Below are 16,727 nucleotides of genomic sequence, written 5' to 3'. Positions count from 1 at the left end.
AGGCCTGTCTCATATGAATAGGCAAATAAGAATACACTCCATAAAGCATAGATAACCCGTGCTTCTATTCAACGAGCCATTCCTCCACCTCGACGCCGATACTTCTCCCAATGCCCCTGATAGATTCCCAACCAACGTTTATTCTCCATTTTCCAGATCTATCCATCATATCCCCGGCGCCAACTTTGACCAACAGTCGGAGGCTAGCCAGTGTAGCAATAGCCATTCCAATGTCACCATCCAAGCCGGTGCTTCCAACAGAACTCCCATCAGGAGACCACTCGCTTCGAACCGCTTCGAATATTGCCATCATGCGTTCTAGAACAAATGCATGTGCGCCGAGCAGTTTGCGCGCAATTCTTCGGTGCTTTGTGCGGGGCGTCCCACGATTAGCAAAGAAGCCGCCGCCACGACGCCGTTTACGGCCATGGTGATAGGTTGAGAATAGGGTCAAATCGTGTCGTGTAGGGTTGTGTGAGGCGAGATACGCGGCCAAGAGGATAAGACGTGCTGCAATGGGCAGCAAAGCGGTCAGATAAGAGGCCGCAGTGGTGGTGGTGGTGGTGGTGGTGGTGGTCGCAAAAGATCTCGAAGAAGCGGCGGGAGGCACTGCTGTTGTAGTCATTGTAGCCGACGACGGTTCAGGGCGGACTGAGACGATGCCTGGGTTCAAAAGGGATTCATCTTGAAAATGGACACGTGCTGCCACCAGCAGTTTGGAGAATTCTTTTGGTGAGTAGGTTCCAGCAACTACGGGGGCGGTAAACCGCGGCCATAGAGCCTGACAGCTATGGCGAAATGATGGCAGGCTGCGAGAAGCCGAGCGTACAAACGCATCGTGAACAGCGGCACAAAAACGAGTCCAAAGGTCTGTCGTCTCGAGTTGCGTCGCGCCGGATATCGCAGGCGGCGGAGAGAGAGAAAGAATACGAACAAACTCGGGTTTTGTGTAGGGAGGGAAGTGAAGGTACACGGCGGCAGTTGTTCGGAGGAAGCCTGCAGGCGGCGCCGTGACGATGAAGACGGTGGTGAGGCAGGGGATCTGGCGCGGGTTATGTCAGTACTATCAAATGGCATGTATGGAAATTGTGAACGTCCTGGGGCATGCTCACAAGCTCTGACAGACGAGCCAGGGCTGGGATCAATGTCGGTGGCGCATCCCTTTGCCTATCTACCTCATCCAGCACCAGGATGAACCTCCATGCTGGATCTCTGGCCGGCCCTTCCAGCATTGTGCTCATGGTTGCTGACAGCTGTGCCATTGTCTCGCAGCGTCTCCGTCTTCCAAGTGCTGCGGTGGACGTCGAAGACGACGTCTCGCCTGATTCCCCATCCAATTTCAAAGCATCTGCAACCGAGCCCACGATAGTCTCGAATAAGTGTCTGGCCGTGATGCACTGTGCGGCGTTTATGACAGCATACTTCAGTCCCGCGCTGCGTGTTTCGGTGCAAGGCCGCGTGTCAACCAGATTCGCGAGCAGTCGCCTCGTGATGCTTGATTTACCCGTGGCTTCGGTGCCATGGAGGACAAGATTGCGAGAAGGTGCGGCACTAGGCTGAGGAGGCGAAAATAGTTAGACTTTCGCTCAAGAGCCCAACAGGCAACCCAATCCAGAGAAGGCGCAGCAAGCAAAGTATCTCATGTCGTGCACTCACATAAAGGAGCGTCGCAAGCAATCGAATCTGATGCCCCCGGCCAGGGAAGGACTCCAGCAGCGGTGCCAGAAGTTCTTCCTCAGGCAGCCTAAACAGGGAGCCCATATTTCAGAGTTTCAACCGTCTTGGAGGATTACGAACGAACAAATTGACTTTGGATTCTATAATTACTGTAAACGTGAGAGCGGCCAGGGGAGCAATGATGTCCTGCAACGGACGGTCGTTCGCAGGCAGCCGGTGGGCGAGGTTCGATTGGATGAAGCTATTAAGCAAGGACGACGCGTCGGAATATCGATAACTCGATAGGTCGACGGTAGGACCCGCGTTCTATGGGGCACCAACGACGTCAGTGTCCACCAAAGTCCAAGACGGACAGGGAGCCAAACCACGAGCTGGGGCTTCATGTTGAAGACACCAGCATTCACACAATTAAACGTAGCTCAACAAGACATCTTTTCCCCCAGGGACCTCCTTGGCCCGTTTCTATACTCAAATGACCTCTGCGCCATGCCATGCTAATACTTTCAAAATACAGTGCTGCCCGAATACTCCTCCAGACACGATAGACCGTTTGCCTTGCGCCACCACCAACTCCACTCCCGTATCCCATCGTTCAATTCGTTAATGAGGCTTCCTGTTTTCCAACTGGTATATCCTACCAAGGGTGCCAACGCTGCACCTTTCTTCTGGCCCGGCATATGTATCACGATCTTGTCTTCCGTAACTTTCCAGTTCTTCCTTACGTCTTGGATGATGTTTTCCGCAAAGTTCGCCACGTCCGAACCAAATTCGTCTGCTTCGTTTCGGGCTTCCCTTGTGCCAATTACAAGACTTTCGAACTGGGCCACCTCACTACTCAATTCTTCCCCATTTGAACTCTGCAGACAAATGCGGCACTTCGAAACAACCGCCCAGAAATCACACAACAAACTCCACATCTTTGTCCACAGCGGCGGTTGCGAGCTGGACATTGAAAGTACGTGAATGGACGGCCAAAGCAAATTACCAAGGCCAATCGCCTGGTTCGCAAGATGAATCTGAGACCCGTTCAAGGACCGTCCACCACTGAACAGCCCGTTTATTCCATTCAGCATAGCTTGCAGCAACGTACAAATTGTGGGCGCATCATCAGCTGAGAGCTCCAGCGGTATAGCCTTGCCACTTAAGCAAAGTGCCAAAGCCTCCACGTATATGTCAAGCAACGGAAAGGCATCGTTCTCTTTAAAGGAGGCATGGATTATGGAGGGCAGCATTTTCGACACAATGAAGGTCTTGACGCCGCTATTGGACATGCCTTTACCCAGCATGTGAACTTCCTCTGTCAATTTGCCGTTGAAAATCGAGAATTTTGCATTGTTGAAGAGGAGGTGGAAGAGCGACTGGCCAATGCGAGCGTCGCCGTCCTGAAGCCGCAAGCCGTACGACTTGAGGTTCGCGACTTTGAGCTGAGGATCTTCTGCAGACGGTGAGTATTCTTTGCTTATTTGACAAAAGTAATTGTCCACCGCGCATATATCAGACCCATACGTCTTGACAAGAGAAATAACGCCTTGAATGAAGACAACATAGCCATCATGCTCATTCGACGTATGCGTCCCATTCTTGAGGTCGTCTTTGATCTGATCCATCATCACCTTAAGCGCCGCTGAATATTCCGTCGCCATTGCAGCGCGAAGGGTTGGCCCAGCATCCCGAACAGCTTTGCGCATCGATGAAATTGCATACTCCAATAGGTCTCGGTTGGTATTGTAATCGGGCTGTATAGAAATGCCCAACACAGCCTCAGGTACGAACATATTTCCACGGCGACGAAGCTCTTTGCCTAGTTCAATCTCATATTTCAAAGACGCACGAGGCTTGGCCAGAGAGGAAACCCAAATGTCACAAAGACTAAAGCCAGCGTCGCCGAAATCATCAATACCGTATCGTAGCAGAGTTGAGATAAACAAGACCACATATCCGCGTTGACGCAAATCCAACGTGAACGGCGATTCAGAAAATAATTGATAGCTGCCTTTGAAAGCCCCAGCAAGTCTCATCAGACCGCCGTTGATGAATCTCGTGCTCATTCGTGCAGCAAGGATGACAATCTGCTCGGTACATTCCACTTGTGATTGTTTAACAGTGTGGGGATCTTGCTCATTCACAGGAGTTGCAAGGACACGCCTCGCCATGCCGAAAAATGTCTTGGACAAATTCTGGTCCAAATGTTGGAGCGCATCGTCTGCCACGTCGGCGTTGAGAATTTGGCTCTCACTCTGCTGGCTCTCTTCATTCGCCTTGAAATCGTCGATTTTCGACAGCATTGTTTCAAGTGTTGCCAGGGCCACTCTGAGGAGCCTCCACGCCAGGTCAGGAAGAGTGACTGAAAACTGGGTAAATATGGTTCGTAGCTGTGGTATATTCCAAGGGAAAGTCGCAGTCGGAAAATCAGGAGCATGTCGGATGACATCCAATGATGCTGTCAACGATGCGTATATAACGTCAACCAAAGCAGCCTTGTTGACAGCAACTGTGGTGTGGATCATCTCTTCAGTGATCGAATGGCTAAGTTCTTTTCCAAGAGCTGAGAGCTGTAGTGCAACTTCAGACGCTACTGAGTTGTACTGTTTGAGTACCTGTTCAAAAAACGAATTTCGCCAGGTGTGGAAAGGCCTCCATGATATCATAGTTTCCCCTGAGCTAATGACAAACCGCGCAAGCTGAGTCCACGCACGTAGGTTGATCAGACATGCTTCTTTGTGGGAATCTGCCGGGTCTACAAGGTTCTGAATGAGAATTGGAGACGGGCGACATTCAGCAGGGGCAGCCCAAAATAATGTACACAGCAAGTCGTGATGATTCCTCAGCGCTGCCAGGTCGCGTGCATGCACATTTTCGTCCTTGCGATGCTGTCGGTTGTGATTCGGCACAATTCTTGTCACAAGATTGCTGATGTCCTTCATGGAGCCAGCAGCTCTGAGCTTTCTTATTGCAACTGCAACAAGTTTTAGAAATACATGGAAGCATCGGTCTTCAGGTTCGATAGCTAGGTTCGGTCGGCCACCTAGATTCTCAAGAAACCGCGGAGACTTGAATACTTCTTCGTTTCGAAGATGCGACAATTGCTGTGAGCCGAAAAAGTCGAATATCAAGCCAACAATACTGACACACTTCTTCCAACCCCATTCTTGAACAAGGTAGTGGCATCGTCCAACGAGTGCTCGACAATAATAGTTGAAGCTGGTAGCCTGTCGTGGGTTGCGCTCGTACAGCTGGAAAACTTGCCTAAGAAGCTTCTGCGGAATTGTCCAGCCATCGCTCGACACCGAGTGTCGCTGGCCAGCAACGAGTACGCCAGTATTGCTAAATTCCATAAGGGGAAGAAGCGTAAACACATTCTCCCAGATACGTTCGTGGTCTTGAGCGTTACTGCTAGACAAGTCCTCCTTTGGGGCGATCCAGCGTTGAGCCACATCCCAAAAAGACGCCCTCGGAATGTGCGCCAGATCCATGACTTTCATGACCATCACCCAAGAATTTATGACAGGATAGTCGTTTCGAATTCCACTTTCTCTGAAGTGCCTATTGTGGAGTTCCGTGTAGAACTTCTGCAAGCTCCCAATGCCCAATTCAGTGAGGATGCTGATCGCAGTTTCACCAATACTCTGAAGACATGTTTCAACTGAAAACTTCTCAGTTATAAGCAATGGGTCCTGGTTGCAAAATCTCAGCATAAGGAAGGCCATAAGCATCAGTCTATCATAGATCTGCAAAACATGGCCAATGCCCTGAATGCTGAAGCGGGCAGTTCTGAGGATTGAGTCAGTGCGATTATTGAAGTTATTCAGACATTCACGAGCTCGGGAGAGGAATGACAATTTTTGGCTTTGTTCGAAGAACCCAAAAGAGTCTTTGATATAGCCTAGGACAAACGACGCGGCCAGAACAGGAGTCAGTTCACTGGGTGACGGAGCAGGCTTTCCAGCCAGCTGGGCCTCGATACCCTCTGCGATATAATCCAGCACCACGCCTAGTTCTGAGGAAGTTTGGTCATTCCAAGCGCCCCATCTAAACAAATGGTCATTAAGCGATATGGACATACAAGGTTGTGCTTCCGACGTGTGCATCGAGAAGACAGCCGTGGCGCAAGACTGTAGCTCGCCGCTTCCGATAAGAGTAGATTCGTGGAAGAAGACATCAGGGTGAAGTGGGAATATTTCGAAATGATGAGTGTACTGTGTACCATAGGGTCCCAAGCCGACAAGCTTGGCTTGAGCAGGCTCTGTGCCAGCTATACTTGGTTCTGCGGAATACACTTCAGGGACTGGATCCTTTGCGTGGCTATACTGAGGCGCATCGATGTCGATACGCCGAGGAGCTGCCTTCTTGGGATTTCGCGATCCGCCCAATATTTGCTTGGCCTTGTCTGGTTGTTTATTTGCTGTATCTTGCATAGATACCCCGAGATTTCGGGTACTACCTCGTAAAGATGACGGCTCGCTGCTTGGCTTTCTCACTCCAGAATGGCCGTTTTGATACAGGCGATCCAGAAATCGCTTCCGAGTGTTGAACTCAAATTTGGTCATTTGGACAATTTCGTCCCTCTCCAATTGTGCTGGACGAATTGAACTCGGGGAAAACGTCTTTTTTACGGCAGCAATCTTCCGGGCACTCTTCAGGTGTTGTCGCTGAGGATGAGCCTGTGCTGGAAGATATCTAATTGATCCTCCATTGCTCACATGCTTGACGAGCTTCTTTGATACACCAGGCCTGGACTGTGCTCTGGTTATATTATTGCCATGCCGGTTCCCGGAAGCTTCCGCCAGCACAACCCGGCCTCGTTTCTTTTGGGGTGACTTTGTTGCTGCAGTGACTGAATCTCGTTGTTTGATGGAGCCTGAGCGCCAATCAATCAATACTGAAGCCACATCAAGCTGATCTTGTCGAGTTGCAAGCTGTATGGTTTTCTTATATGGGCTTGAACGACCCTGAAGCTGTCTAGTCCGTGCTGTCCGTGCAGCAATCTTCAAAAATTGTGGTGCATCCGGTTGGATAGTGTCCAGAATGCTAAGCTTCGGCGGCGACGTCCTAGCCTGTTTCCCGGCGGGCTTTCGGGAAAGATAGATGCTTTTTCGTTTCCGTAAATCCTGCTTCTGAGAGTGTTCAAACAGTGAGGAATCCGGCCTACGCGGCATTGGAGATTCATGCAAGTGTGCCTTGATCCCGACTTGCCTCAGCCTTCCATAGGATTGCTTCGTGATTTGATCTTTTCTTTTCGGTCGTTTCCTGGCACCTTGGTCCAAACTATCGGTCAGCTTAAGCTGACGCTTCCGCGACGGTCCTGAGAGCATGAAATCGACCCCGTTGTCCTCTATAGCTGAGGCATCTCCATCGTCCTCATGGTTTGTGTCTCGTTCCCGAATTGGCGACTCGGGGTGGTCGATCTCCAATTGAGCTGGGTTGTCACATTTATTCTCATTGACATCTAACATGCTTCGCACCTCTTCCTCATCCGATGCATCATAAAATATTGGAAGAGCAGCTGTTCCATTTGTGGCATGTCGCGATTGTGCGACCCCTCGCTTGTGTTCGATCTCAGGAGATCGTAGGAGACGAGTCCTGCGACTGAGAGAATTCTTTGCATTTGCCCGGCCGGCTTGCCGGTCAAGCCGCAGCCATGAAGCAGGAAGAACACCTCGTATGCGGCGGCTCATGGTTGTCACTGTCTCATTTTCAGTATCAGAACCACGAGAACCGGGAGACGTAGGATTGTCATTTGCAGGGGTGATCCCATCGTCTTCATCACTTGAGGCAATATATGTAGCGCGGTTAGTAGCGCCCATTGCTCTGCCAGATATGCTTGCTGCAGACAGAGTCGGTGATCTATCACAGACTTGAGGGTTCGGGATTCCATCGGAACCGGTCTCCAAAAGTGGCGGGACACGTAAAGATGGCGAGAACTGTATAAATGGAGATTGCACATCCGATGCCGCTTGAACAGAGTCATCGTCGACTGGGTCACTCTGTATAATATTTCTTCTCATCCTTTTGCGAATCGACGATGTGAGTGGAGTTGCATCTCGTTTGTTTGCCTTGGTTAAGACGAGTTTCGGAGGCTTTGTCAGCAGCTCCTCTAGAGCAGGTAAGTCTTCATCCACAACACTCGTGTTGTCTGTGTCTCCATGAGAGCTGACGGGGCTGCTAATTCCGATACGTCTGGCTGTCGGAGACTGCCGTAGGGGTGTTGACGATGGCAAAAGCACAGCGTCAAGGTCTCCTGGAAGCCCGATTTCATCTGTAGACGAGTCGTCCAGAGTGTCTGGTTTGCAGGACTCCTGGCTGTCCTCCTGAAAGTCATCCTCTTGTGATCCTCCCGGTTGAGCATCCCGTTTCCTTCGCTCATTCTCGATGGCCATTCGCAAAGGCTTTACGCCGTGCAACTTCAAAAAACTGCTATACTGAGCATTTTCGAGTAGATACGGATGCTCTTGGATGGGTTTTCGAGGACGTAAGGATCGTTCGTATCGAACTGCTATTCGCTGAGCTTCAGAGATCCCACCAGTCCCGATTGTTTGGCTCTGTCCGTCAGGTTTGCGGGAAAACGAATGATTATCAAGAGGGGGGTCCGGGGACAACGGCAAATCTTGAGCCACTGCAGAACTGCAATGGCTCTCTGCTTGCGAAGCTCCCAATAGTTTTGCGTCTCCCTGTTCTAGTTTTCCCACATGTTGTTGGGTGTCGTCTCCAGGAAAAAGATCCTCAACCCCAGGCAGCCCATCTTCACTAAGCGCAGATGACAACGGCGATGAGGCTACGAGGTCAAGCACCTGTTCTTCATATGGAATCGAGAGGGCAGGTGTTCGCGGATTCGTAACGACGTTGTCATTATTGTTATTGTTCGGTGAGCCTGGAAAGTCCCAAATGCCAGGATCTGGATCGTATACGGGTACGACGGCGTCAGTGGTAGTAGCAATCGGTCGCGAAGCCAACGGCTGACTATAGAAGCCCTCATCGTCCTCTGAGTCTGGTATCTCACCCAATTCTCTCCAGTTGGTCATGGCGTCCACTCATCATTGTCTCAACGGCACGAGAATTCAGAGCAAGGCAAAGCAGCAGCATGACAAGAAGAAAGGTATAAGAAATTCACCCGCACCACAAATGATATCCCTAAGCAGGCATGATTTGTTGCATGGTACTTTATTTGTGTTGATGCGCTGGACTGGATTGGTAGGGTCTTTTACATAAGTCGAGAAGATGATCCTGTCTGATGTTCCTATTTTCTCCAACTGGAGCCGATGGTCAAGTCAACGCGCTTAGCAATCGCGAGACGCGTTGAACCATTCAATGTTCACGCGGCAATTTAGTGGGGGCCGGCAGACCAGAGGTGAGCCCAATGGAGAAGGAGTGGGTCGATAATTGCTGAAGCAATTGACCGAAGTTGATTCTTCAAGCTACATGTAAGCTATTCCGAGTTCAGTGCCATAGGTTATTCGCCAGACGATACCGCAGTTCAACCTTTTTGGCCCCCTCAACATTCAGCCCAGGCTATTGCGAAACGCTACGCAATCTGTCGGACTATTACCGGGACAGCCATCGCAACATGAGCGGATTGCAACGAGCTCTTCCAGTGGGATTGGCCATCTTTTTTGGGGTAATGGGAGGTGAGGCCCGGACCTTGTGATGGATATTGGCCGAAACAGCCTGCATGATTCAATTTCGTCGTTTCTGATCGTTTCGCCAGGCTATTACACTTTCCAGCCAGCCCTTGCCCAAGAAAAAGGTTTAGATGGCAAGTCGCCGTCACAAAAGTATGCAACCAGTCGCCGATTACTACATCAGCATCCTATGGACATTAATTCGGAGTAGCAGCACGGGATCGAACACAAAAACAAGCAGGACAAACGAAACAGGCTTACAGTCAGACGCTAAAACAATACCAAAGGATATGAAGTAACGGGTAAACCGGACACATCTGTTGCGTCGTTTTCGCAAGAGTCACCAGGTCGGGCCTGCAATCTTCTCCCGCCATGTAATTATCATGAACTTCGAAAATCTTTCTTTATTATTCACTCCCGCCGTATCGACTGATATTTTTGTAACTTTGCGCGTTCAGGACATCGGGCACGTATGAAACCCAAACCACTTCATCCAACTAGATGCAACAGGCCTGCCGACTATATGAAAGGCGCATCCAGGCCCCAGAAAAGCCTGTCCCAGTCAATAGCGTCCAGGTCCATTCTCCCTTGCAGAGCCTGCCACTGCTGCTCAAGGTACGCGGTTTCTGATTCGGGGGTCGTCTGTGGTGGTAACATGCCATTCGTCCCATCATCTCGATGGCCCGAATCAGGAGTCATTGGAGGAGACCCGCCTGGTGGCCGGCCTTTTCCGGCAGCATGATTATTCACTGCCTCTAGTGCAGGGTGATTTCCTCGGTGCTTCTTCAGCACTTGTACCGACAGCTCGAGAAGCTTCGACGCAACCGGGGATTGGTGTCTTGCCTCCTCTAGTATCCTCCAGGCATCCGCAACTTCTTCTCCGCTGGCTGTACCATTGTCTCCATCCCCTCCTAAACATGCACTCAGGACCAGGGCAATCGTGGCAATGAAGACGCTTCGAAGCACCATATTCATCCTCTGCCGGAACGACACGTACACCAGGTTTTCCTTCCTCAGCTGATGTTCTACCTGAATGATAATCCTGGCCGATTTCATACACATCTCCTGTGAGTATGCAAATGGTGTCTCCACCGCTCCTCGAGCGAGATATGGTAGATGCAACTTGCAGAGCTGCCGGTGTAGGAGTAAATTCAGCGTGTAGCGCTGCACGGTGATATTTGGTGAGCATCTCGGGTCATCAAGTGGAAGATCTTTTAGACTTGTGTTGCCCAGCGAAAAGAAGGACGGCATTTCGGATATGAATTGTTTGAACTTCGCATCGACCTCCATTACTTGCCGATAGTCCAATGTTTCTGGGCTGAGGAGAATAAACGGTGACCTGTCGAGAAGGCCGTGGCAAACCTCAGCCAGCCGTATACGTTGTAAGAAGTACGAGACACAAGTTGGCTTCTCGGCCGCGTGATCAGGGACCTCACGACCACTAATAAGCTCTTCGTCATCCACATTGCGTGGCTTTCTAACAGCCATGTGATTTGGGTGTATTGTATACGTTCCTTCCTGCGGTACAGAAAACTGGGCAAGCATCCTGAAGATCATTTGTCAGGTCTGGGCGTCTTTCACCGGTCAAGCTAGCGCGGCTTGGGTATGAGTAACTTACCAATCTGTTGCCGTCAGGTACCACCAGACGCGACGACTAATCTCGGTCTTCACCGCGTCCGCTCCCGCAACCTCGCCGGAGGAGCCATTGGGGGAGTAGTCGATGCGGTGCAGGGCTAGCTCACGGCCCATGGCGATGGATTTCGCCACCAGGGATCGAGCTCGTGATGAGACTCCTTCGAGGCTGCACAGGACATAAAACATAATGATCATGCCTTGGACGCACTCAACAGAGAGGTGGGCAGTGCGATGTGCGTGGTCAGCAACGTCAAGAGAAGCCTTCAGCCATGAAGTGGCCTGTGAGTTTGCCTCGACATAATTGGCAAAGAGGCATCTTGAGTCATCAAACGTGGTCCAAGCATATGTTGTGGTGGTACAGATGCTCAGCAGGAGCAAGATGGCGCCTATGTCAACCCTGTCGCCTTGCTCCAGCCCGTTATAAGTGGCATCTATTAAGCCCCCCATGGAGGGAGCATGGATGATATGATGAAAATGGCTAACATCACTGAGGTATTTTTGCAGCAGGATATGTGCTTCCTCGCGACGCGGCAGCCAGATGCATCGTATCGCTTGCGTGACTCCGAATGCGCCAGTAGCTGCCTCGGGTTCAAATATGAATCCAGACGGCTTTGTAATGAGTCTTATGGGGCATGTACGGAAGGTTATGGGATCAGCAACCACGGAGTCCTGTACATGGCAATGTCAGTGGCGATGTGCACAGAATAGACGAGGGCAATGTGCAGCTGCTCTGAGGTACGTCTGGGTTGATTGATAATGAGCACAGGCTTACCAGTAACTTCTGGCCGGAACATGACCTCTCCAACCAGAGGGCATCGGCAGTCAGCCTTTGAAGCCGTGACGGAACAGCAGCCAGGCTTGTCGGGGGTCCGGACTCTGGGTAACCAGCCTTTCTTGTGTCCGCGGATATGGGACTTCCTGTCCCGGGCGGCCAGGTCTGAGTCTGGGCCTGGGTCTTGGCCTGGGAGGCTACCAATGCTTCGAGCCTCTCGAGGCGCGACAACAATTCAGAAGCTGATATATCCTTTGGCAGCATATCACTCTTGGATTGACCTGCAACAGTGGCATCTTGAGGTGTGCCCTCGTGCTGGCAGACCACGCCCCGGGATGTGCAATTGGAGCATGGGAACACACGACTGCAACGGAGCTTGCGCACTCTGCAGAGAGTGCATGAAATAGGTCGTTGTCTCGGCTGACGACCCATCTGGGATTCTGAGACTGGTCTATCACTTTCTCTTGGCAATTCAGTGCTCAAATGGGGTCTCCCAGGGGCGAGGGAAAAAGAGCAATGAGGCGGGTGTAAGTGAGATGAGATGGGAGCTTGAAGTTGTGCCAATTCCCATGGAATGCGGGAATGGCGCCGCGGAAAGTCCATGGTCATGTTGCCGATAACTCCATTGCGAGCCCGGCTATCCAATTATCTGCCGCTTCAGCATCGCCGATATGGGGCCGATATTTCCCCAGGGAGTGCACATCTCCTCCGTAATGATGACTGCACTGCGATTGACTGCTTAAAGGTGCTGCTCATATTCCAGTCCCTCGATGGCCTGAAGCAACCTCGTTGTTGTGCTTTAGAAACAGTGTAACATGCCTAGACCAAACTTTTCATTTACAGTGCCGCTGCCATCAGTGTCTTCTTAAAGTCTCCCAATCGGACGCCGACTACCCTATAGCATGCTTGCCTTGCCAGGAAGTTCTGCCATGTTGGAGAAGTTGCCGCAGGATAAGCGCAGACACCCTCGTGCACACCAAAATTGGCCATGTAGACAACCTTGAACCTACGCTTGCATGATACAGCCCTCTGTGGGAATTTCCCATCAGGGTTCTCGGTCCAAAACAGGTACTAAATGTGTGTCGAGATGAATTCACGACAATCCGGAACCGATAAAAGTAAGCCCATCTACTCGGCACAAAAAAAGTAAAAAATTACCAAGTAGAGACACACTTCAGTACTTAAACTATAGTAGTTTAATAGACACCAAAATTTTAAATTTTAGCTGATTGTTTGACGATCATGAAGGATTCTCACGCAGCCTCGAGCAACTTTGTGAGTAGCAAAGCTGCGCAGTCCCAGCAACCCGGAAAAGGAACTCAGCGACCACAAATCCGTCACCAGTGATTGGCCGATATACACGTGACCGGCACAAATACTTAGTCATCACGGGACCTGAGCTTTCTTCGCAGGAGTCGAATGAAATCCATCATACGATTGATTCCGATCCTAAGAGCCCAGAAATTCCCTGACCTCGCTATCTTGGAATCCATCTACCGCGCAATCGACCGCGCCAATTGAACTCCCGCCACTTCGGACTTGAGCCGTACAAAATGCTGCGCACACCGGCATCGAATCTGCTGCGCAAGGGCTTGGTGCGCAGTGTCCCAGCCGCTGCCTCCCGAGCCTCTTCCACCCACGCGATTTCCAACCCTACACTCAAGAACATCGAGAAGAGATGGGAGGGCATGCCTCTCCAGGAGCAGGCTGATCTGTGGATGGCTCTGCGTGATCGCATGAAGGGTAACTGGAACGAGTTGACCCTGCAGGAGAAGAAGGCCGGTATGTTTCTCCCCATAGCTCAGCGTTTTCCTACGAAAATACCTCCCGAATAGCCGAGCTGCCAAGGATCACCACTCCAACCACTGCCACCACAGCTCAAGCGTTCACTCCCCAACTCCGCTGCCACGCGACAGCAAGCCTTGAATTTCGTGATTGTTCAATGGAGAATATACCCCCCTTGCCATGCCCGAACGAGTTCCTTGCTCGATGCGTCAATCGGGGATTGCCGGGATACACGTGCATTCTCTACAGCTGCATGGCCTCACCATTGACCGAACAAGAGCTAACACATATTGTTTCACTAGCATACTGGATCGCTTTTGGTCCCCATGGCCCCCGTGCTGTTGACCCCCCGGGTACCAATGCTCGCGTTGCCTGGGGCATTGCCGTCGGTCTTGCTGCCAGCTTTGCCATCTTCGCTGCCATTCGATCTTTTGCCAAGCCTGAACCCCATACCATGTCCAAGGAATATCAGGAGGCTTCCAATGAGCTCCTTATCGTAAGTTGATATGAATTATTCGGCATATTCGCCCTTGAAACCCGAAAGAGCCAGTGCTAATCTACGGGGCTTTACAGCAACAAAAAGCCGATCCCCTTACCGGTATTACATCCGAGGGCTACAGTGGCAAGGGCATGGTCCAGTCTCCTCCGAAGGGCAACTAAACTCTCTCTACCAATACCATGCAAATTTTTTTTGTGATAGAAGTGTAGGAGGTGAACTTGTGGGGGAACCGTCACCACATGTAAAATGGTTCTAGAGCGAGCGTGGCTGGGAGGTCAGGCCGGCAAGGCGGAAGATGAGCTGATTGATTGGTTGTAAATACTGTACTACAACGACGGAACTCCGAAAAAATTAAATTTCTCCATTGTTCGCCGTGAAAATGCTACATTCGTCGGTGACAATGAATGTGCCCGTTCGCGATGTTCCCTCACGCAAGGAGAAGATCAAGGACTCATGGATGCCAGTGGCATCTCGCCATATTATTAGGCAAACCTGATATATATATATATATCACCGCCCACCTTGCTTCAACCTCATCTTATCCCCCACTCTGCCCGGCCTCCCTCATACGCTCAAAGGTCACCTGAGGTATTGTGTCTTGACGACTCATACTCTCTTCTTCCAACCGCCTGTCTATTTCGAACCTCCCGTCTTTACCCCAGTATGTTGCTTTACCTGATCCCTTAACACAGTCCTCTGTTATAAGAACATACGGCATAGGGGCATCAAACATCGGCTCAGCGAGAATCCGTTCCATTTCCATCTTCAGACCCCTGGCACCAGTTCCAATAGCTGCAGCCCTTTCTGCAATGGCGTATAATGCCTTTTCAGTGAAGCGTAATCGCGACGGGTACGTCTCAAATAATGCCGTGTATTGCGCAACAAGACTGTTCCGGGGCTCTGTGAGTACACGGAGCAGGTCGCTGGTGGACAAGTGACTTAGAGCACAGATGTTATGTAGGCGGCCTATTAGTTCTGGGATAAACCCGAAGCTTTGCAGATCTGCAGGTGTTGCAAGATCTAGCGGCGTAAATGAAGCTTCTGGCATCGCGTCATGATGAGCAATATGAGCGTATACGCTCGAAGGAAGGATGTGCTTGCTTCCAGAAAGTGTCGACCGACCTCTCAACTCGCCACCGAAGCCCATTGACGGCTTGGCTACACGCTGCAACACGGCTTTATCCAGACCGACGAACGCACCGCAGAATACGAATAAGATGTTGCTGGTGTCGATTGTGTACTGGTCGACTTTCCCCCCTGGGGGAACGGCCTGCGGTGCCGACGACGACGATCCACCAGAGCTATAGTTTGTGGTGATTGGCGGGGTTGATCGTGATGATCGGTTATCCTTCACATTGATGGTAATCTTGGTCCCTTCGACCAACTTGAGCAAGGCTTGTTGGACACCTTCTCCACCAACATCACGCCCTGTCGGGGATTCTCTCCTGGCAAGCTTGTCGAACTCATCTAGCACCACAATTCCGTATTCCGTAGCTTTAATATCGTAGTTGGCCTCAATGAGTAGCCGCTCAATGCAAGTTTCCACATCCTGGCCAATGTAGCCGGCCTGAGTGAGGGAATTGCAGTCACATATCGAAAAGGGGACATGAATTTGTTTGCTCAACGTTCTGATACATATTAGCTGCAATATAGTGTCGGTAGAGGAGACTGTCGACTTACTCTAGGATGTAAGTCTTGCCAACACCTGTTGGCCCAATCAACAGCAAGTTACTTTTATCAATCTTGACATGCTCCGGCGCTGACGGGTCTTCTGGGACATATAAATGATCAAGAGGGTTTTCCTCAAACTCTGTTGCGTCGTGCAACTGTCTGACCGACTCATTGTGCCCAGGAAATTCATCTACAAGAAAGGTATTATTAATCTTGGGGTTCCTGATAGCGATAGTAAGTTTGCATAAAGGAAAAGTGCTCTGGTTGATTTTGCAAACCTTCTACGGGATGTATGTCTCTTCTCTTTTGATGCAACTCGCGGTCGCGAGCAAAACGTTGACGCATCAGCTTTTCCTGAAAGTTTCTCTGCTCATGCTCGTGTTGATGACGCCTTCGAAGTTTCTGATAATGGTTGAAGAGGGTTGAGCAAATGGTCCTCTTTGCTCTCTCTTGGCCTACAACGTACTCATCGACTCGTCTCTTCAGATCCCGAGGGTAAAATTGGGGGACTCCAAAGTTGGCTTTATTAAACATAGGGCCACGGCCCAGCTCAGCCGTGGGGTCATAGCTGCCTGTGAACCCGGAGTTGAAGTCTGGCGTCCGTCGAGATGTCTGATGGGGAGCTGTGGTTGAAAGACAACGCACATGAGTGCTCCTTGGTGAACAGCGTATGTTGCCACCGGAGCTTATGCAGGCCTGCACAACGCAAACCACCTTTCTTGACTGTCCAGGCATGGCTGATGGTGAAGTGGCTATTCATATCACACTTGACCAGCTCGTGCCAAGCTGCGGAAGCCCGATCGAAGAGGCCGCTGCGATAATGCGGGAGCAAACTGAATGCTGGTTGATACTCGATTTGGCGGGGATTGTTTATCGGAAACTGGGAATGGCATTACAGAGACGGCAGAAGGGACGAAGTGGTTCGGATTCAGATGGAAAAACGCGAATATCCTCTCGAGATGGCCTCTATGTTAGGGCGAACCATGTCGTTATCTTTTGCTAGCTGGATGTATGTTGCAACATGGACTTTGTCTGATAACCTTGATGATGGAACATTGAACGCAGCGCTCAG

At 50.7% G+C, this 16,727-nt stretch overlaps 4 protein-coding genes across 4 annotated transcripts; 1 reads left to right on the top strand and 3 right to left on the bottom strand.

Moving 5' to 3' along the window:
* Positions 1-64: 64 nt before the first annotated feature.
* On the bottom strand, positions 65-8,696 carry mus7 (Protein mms22; the record flags this gene model as incomplete). Its single annotated transcript, XM_014694208.2, has 5 exons — positions 65-1,042; positions 1,113-1,556; positions 1,657-1,744; positions 1,802-1,983; positions 2,400-8,696. 5 exons carry the CDS (start codon positions 8,694-8,696, stop codon positions 65-67), a joined length of 7,989 nt encoding a protein of 2,662 aa, XP_014549694.2.
* A 1,116-nt stretch (positions 8,697-9,812) lies between these two features.
* Positions 9,813-11,964, bottom strand: G6M90_00g008120 (uncharacterized protein; the record flags this gene model as incomplete). The annotated part of the gene is made up of 3 exons (XM_014694210.2): positions 9,813-10,839; positions 10,912-11,597; positions 11,701-11,964. The coding sequence occupies 3 exons, from the start codon at positions 11,962-11,964 to the stop codon at positions 9,813-9,815; spliced, it is 1,977 nt and encodes a 658-aa protein (XP_014549696.2).
* Positions 11,965-13,253: 1,289 nt separating this feature from the next.
* cya-4 (Cytochrome c oxidase subunit 5) lies at positions 13,254-14,145 on the top strand (the record flags this gene model as incomplete). Its single annotated transcript, XM_014694211.1, has 3 exons — positions 13,254-13,482; positions 13,788-13,981; positions 14,059-14,145. The coding sequence occupies 3 exons, from the start codon at positions 13,254-13,256 to the stop codon at positions 14,143-14,145; spliced, it is 510 nt and encodes a 169-aa protein (XP_014549697.1).
* Positions 14,146-14,522: 377 nt separating this feature from the next.
* MCX1 (ATP-dependent clpX-like chaperone) lies at positions 14,523-16,390 on the bottom strand (the record flags this gene model as incomplete). The annotated part of the gene is made up of 3 exons (XM_066129643.1): positions 14,523-15,612; positions 15,665-15,845; positions 15,934-16,390. 3 exons carry the CDS (start codon positions 16,388-16,390, stop codon positions 14,523-14,525), a joined length of 1,728 nt encoding a protein of 575 aa, XP_065986129.1.
* Positions 16,391-16,727: the final 337 nt, after the last annotated feature.

Source organism: Metarhizium brunneum, chromosome 1 (genome assembly GCF_013426205.1).
Source record: "Metarhizium brunneum chromosome 1, complete sequence".
Taxonomy (NCBI): Eukaryota; Fungi; Ascomycota; class Sordariomycetes; order Hypocreales; family Clavicipitaceae; genus Metarhizium; species Metarhizium brunneum.
The sequence above is the reverse complement of the archived record's forward strand: the minus strand, read 5'-3'. Positions and strand labels throughout refer to the sequence as shown.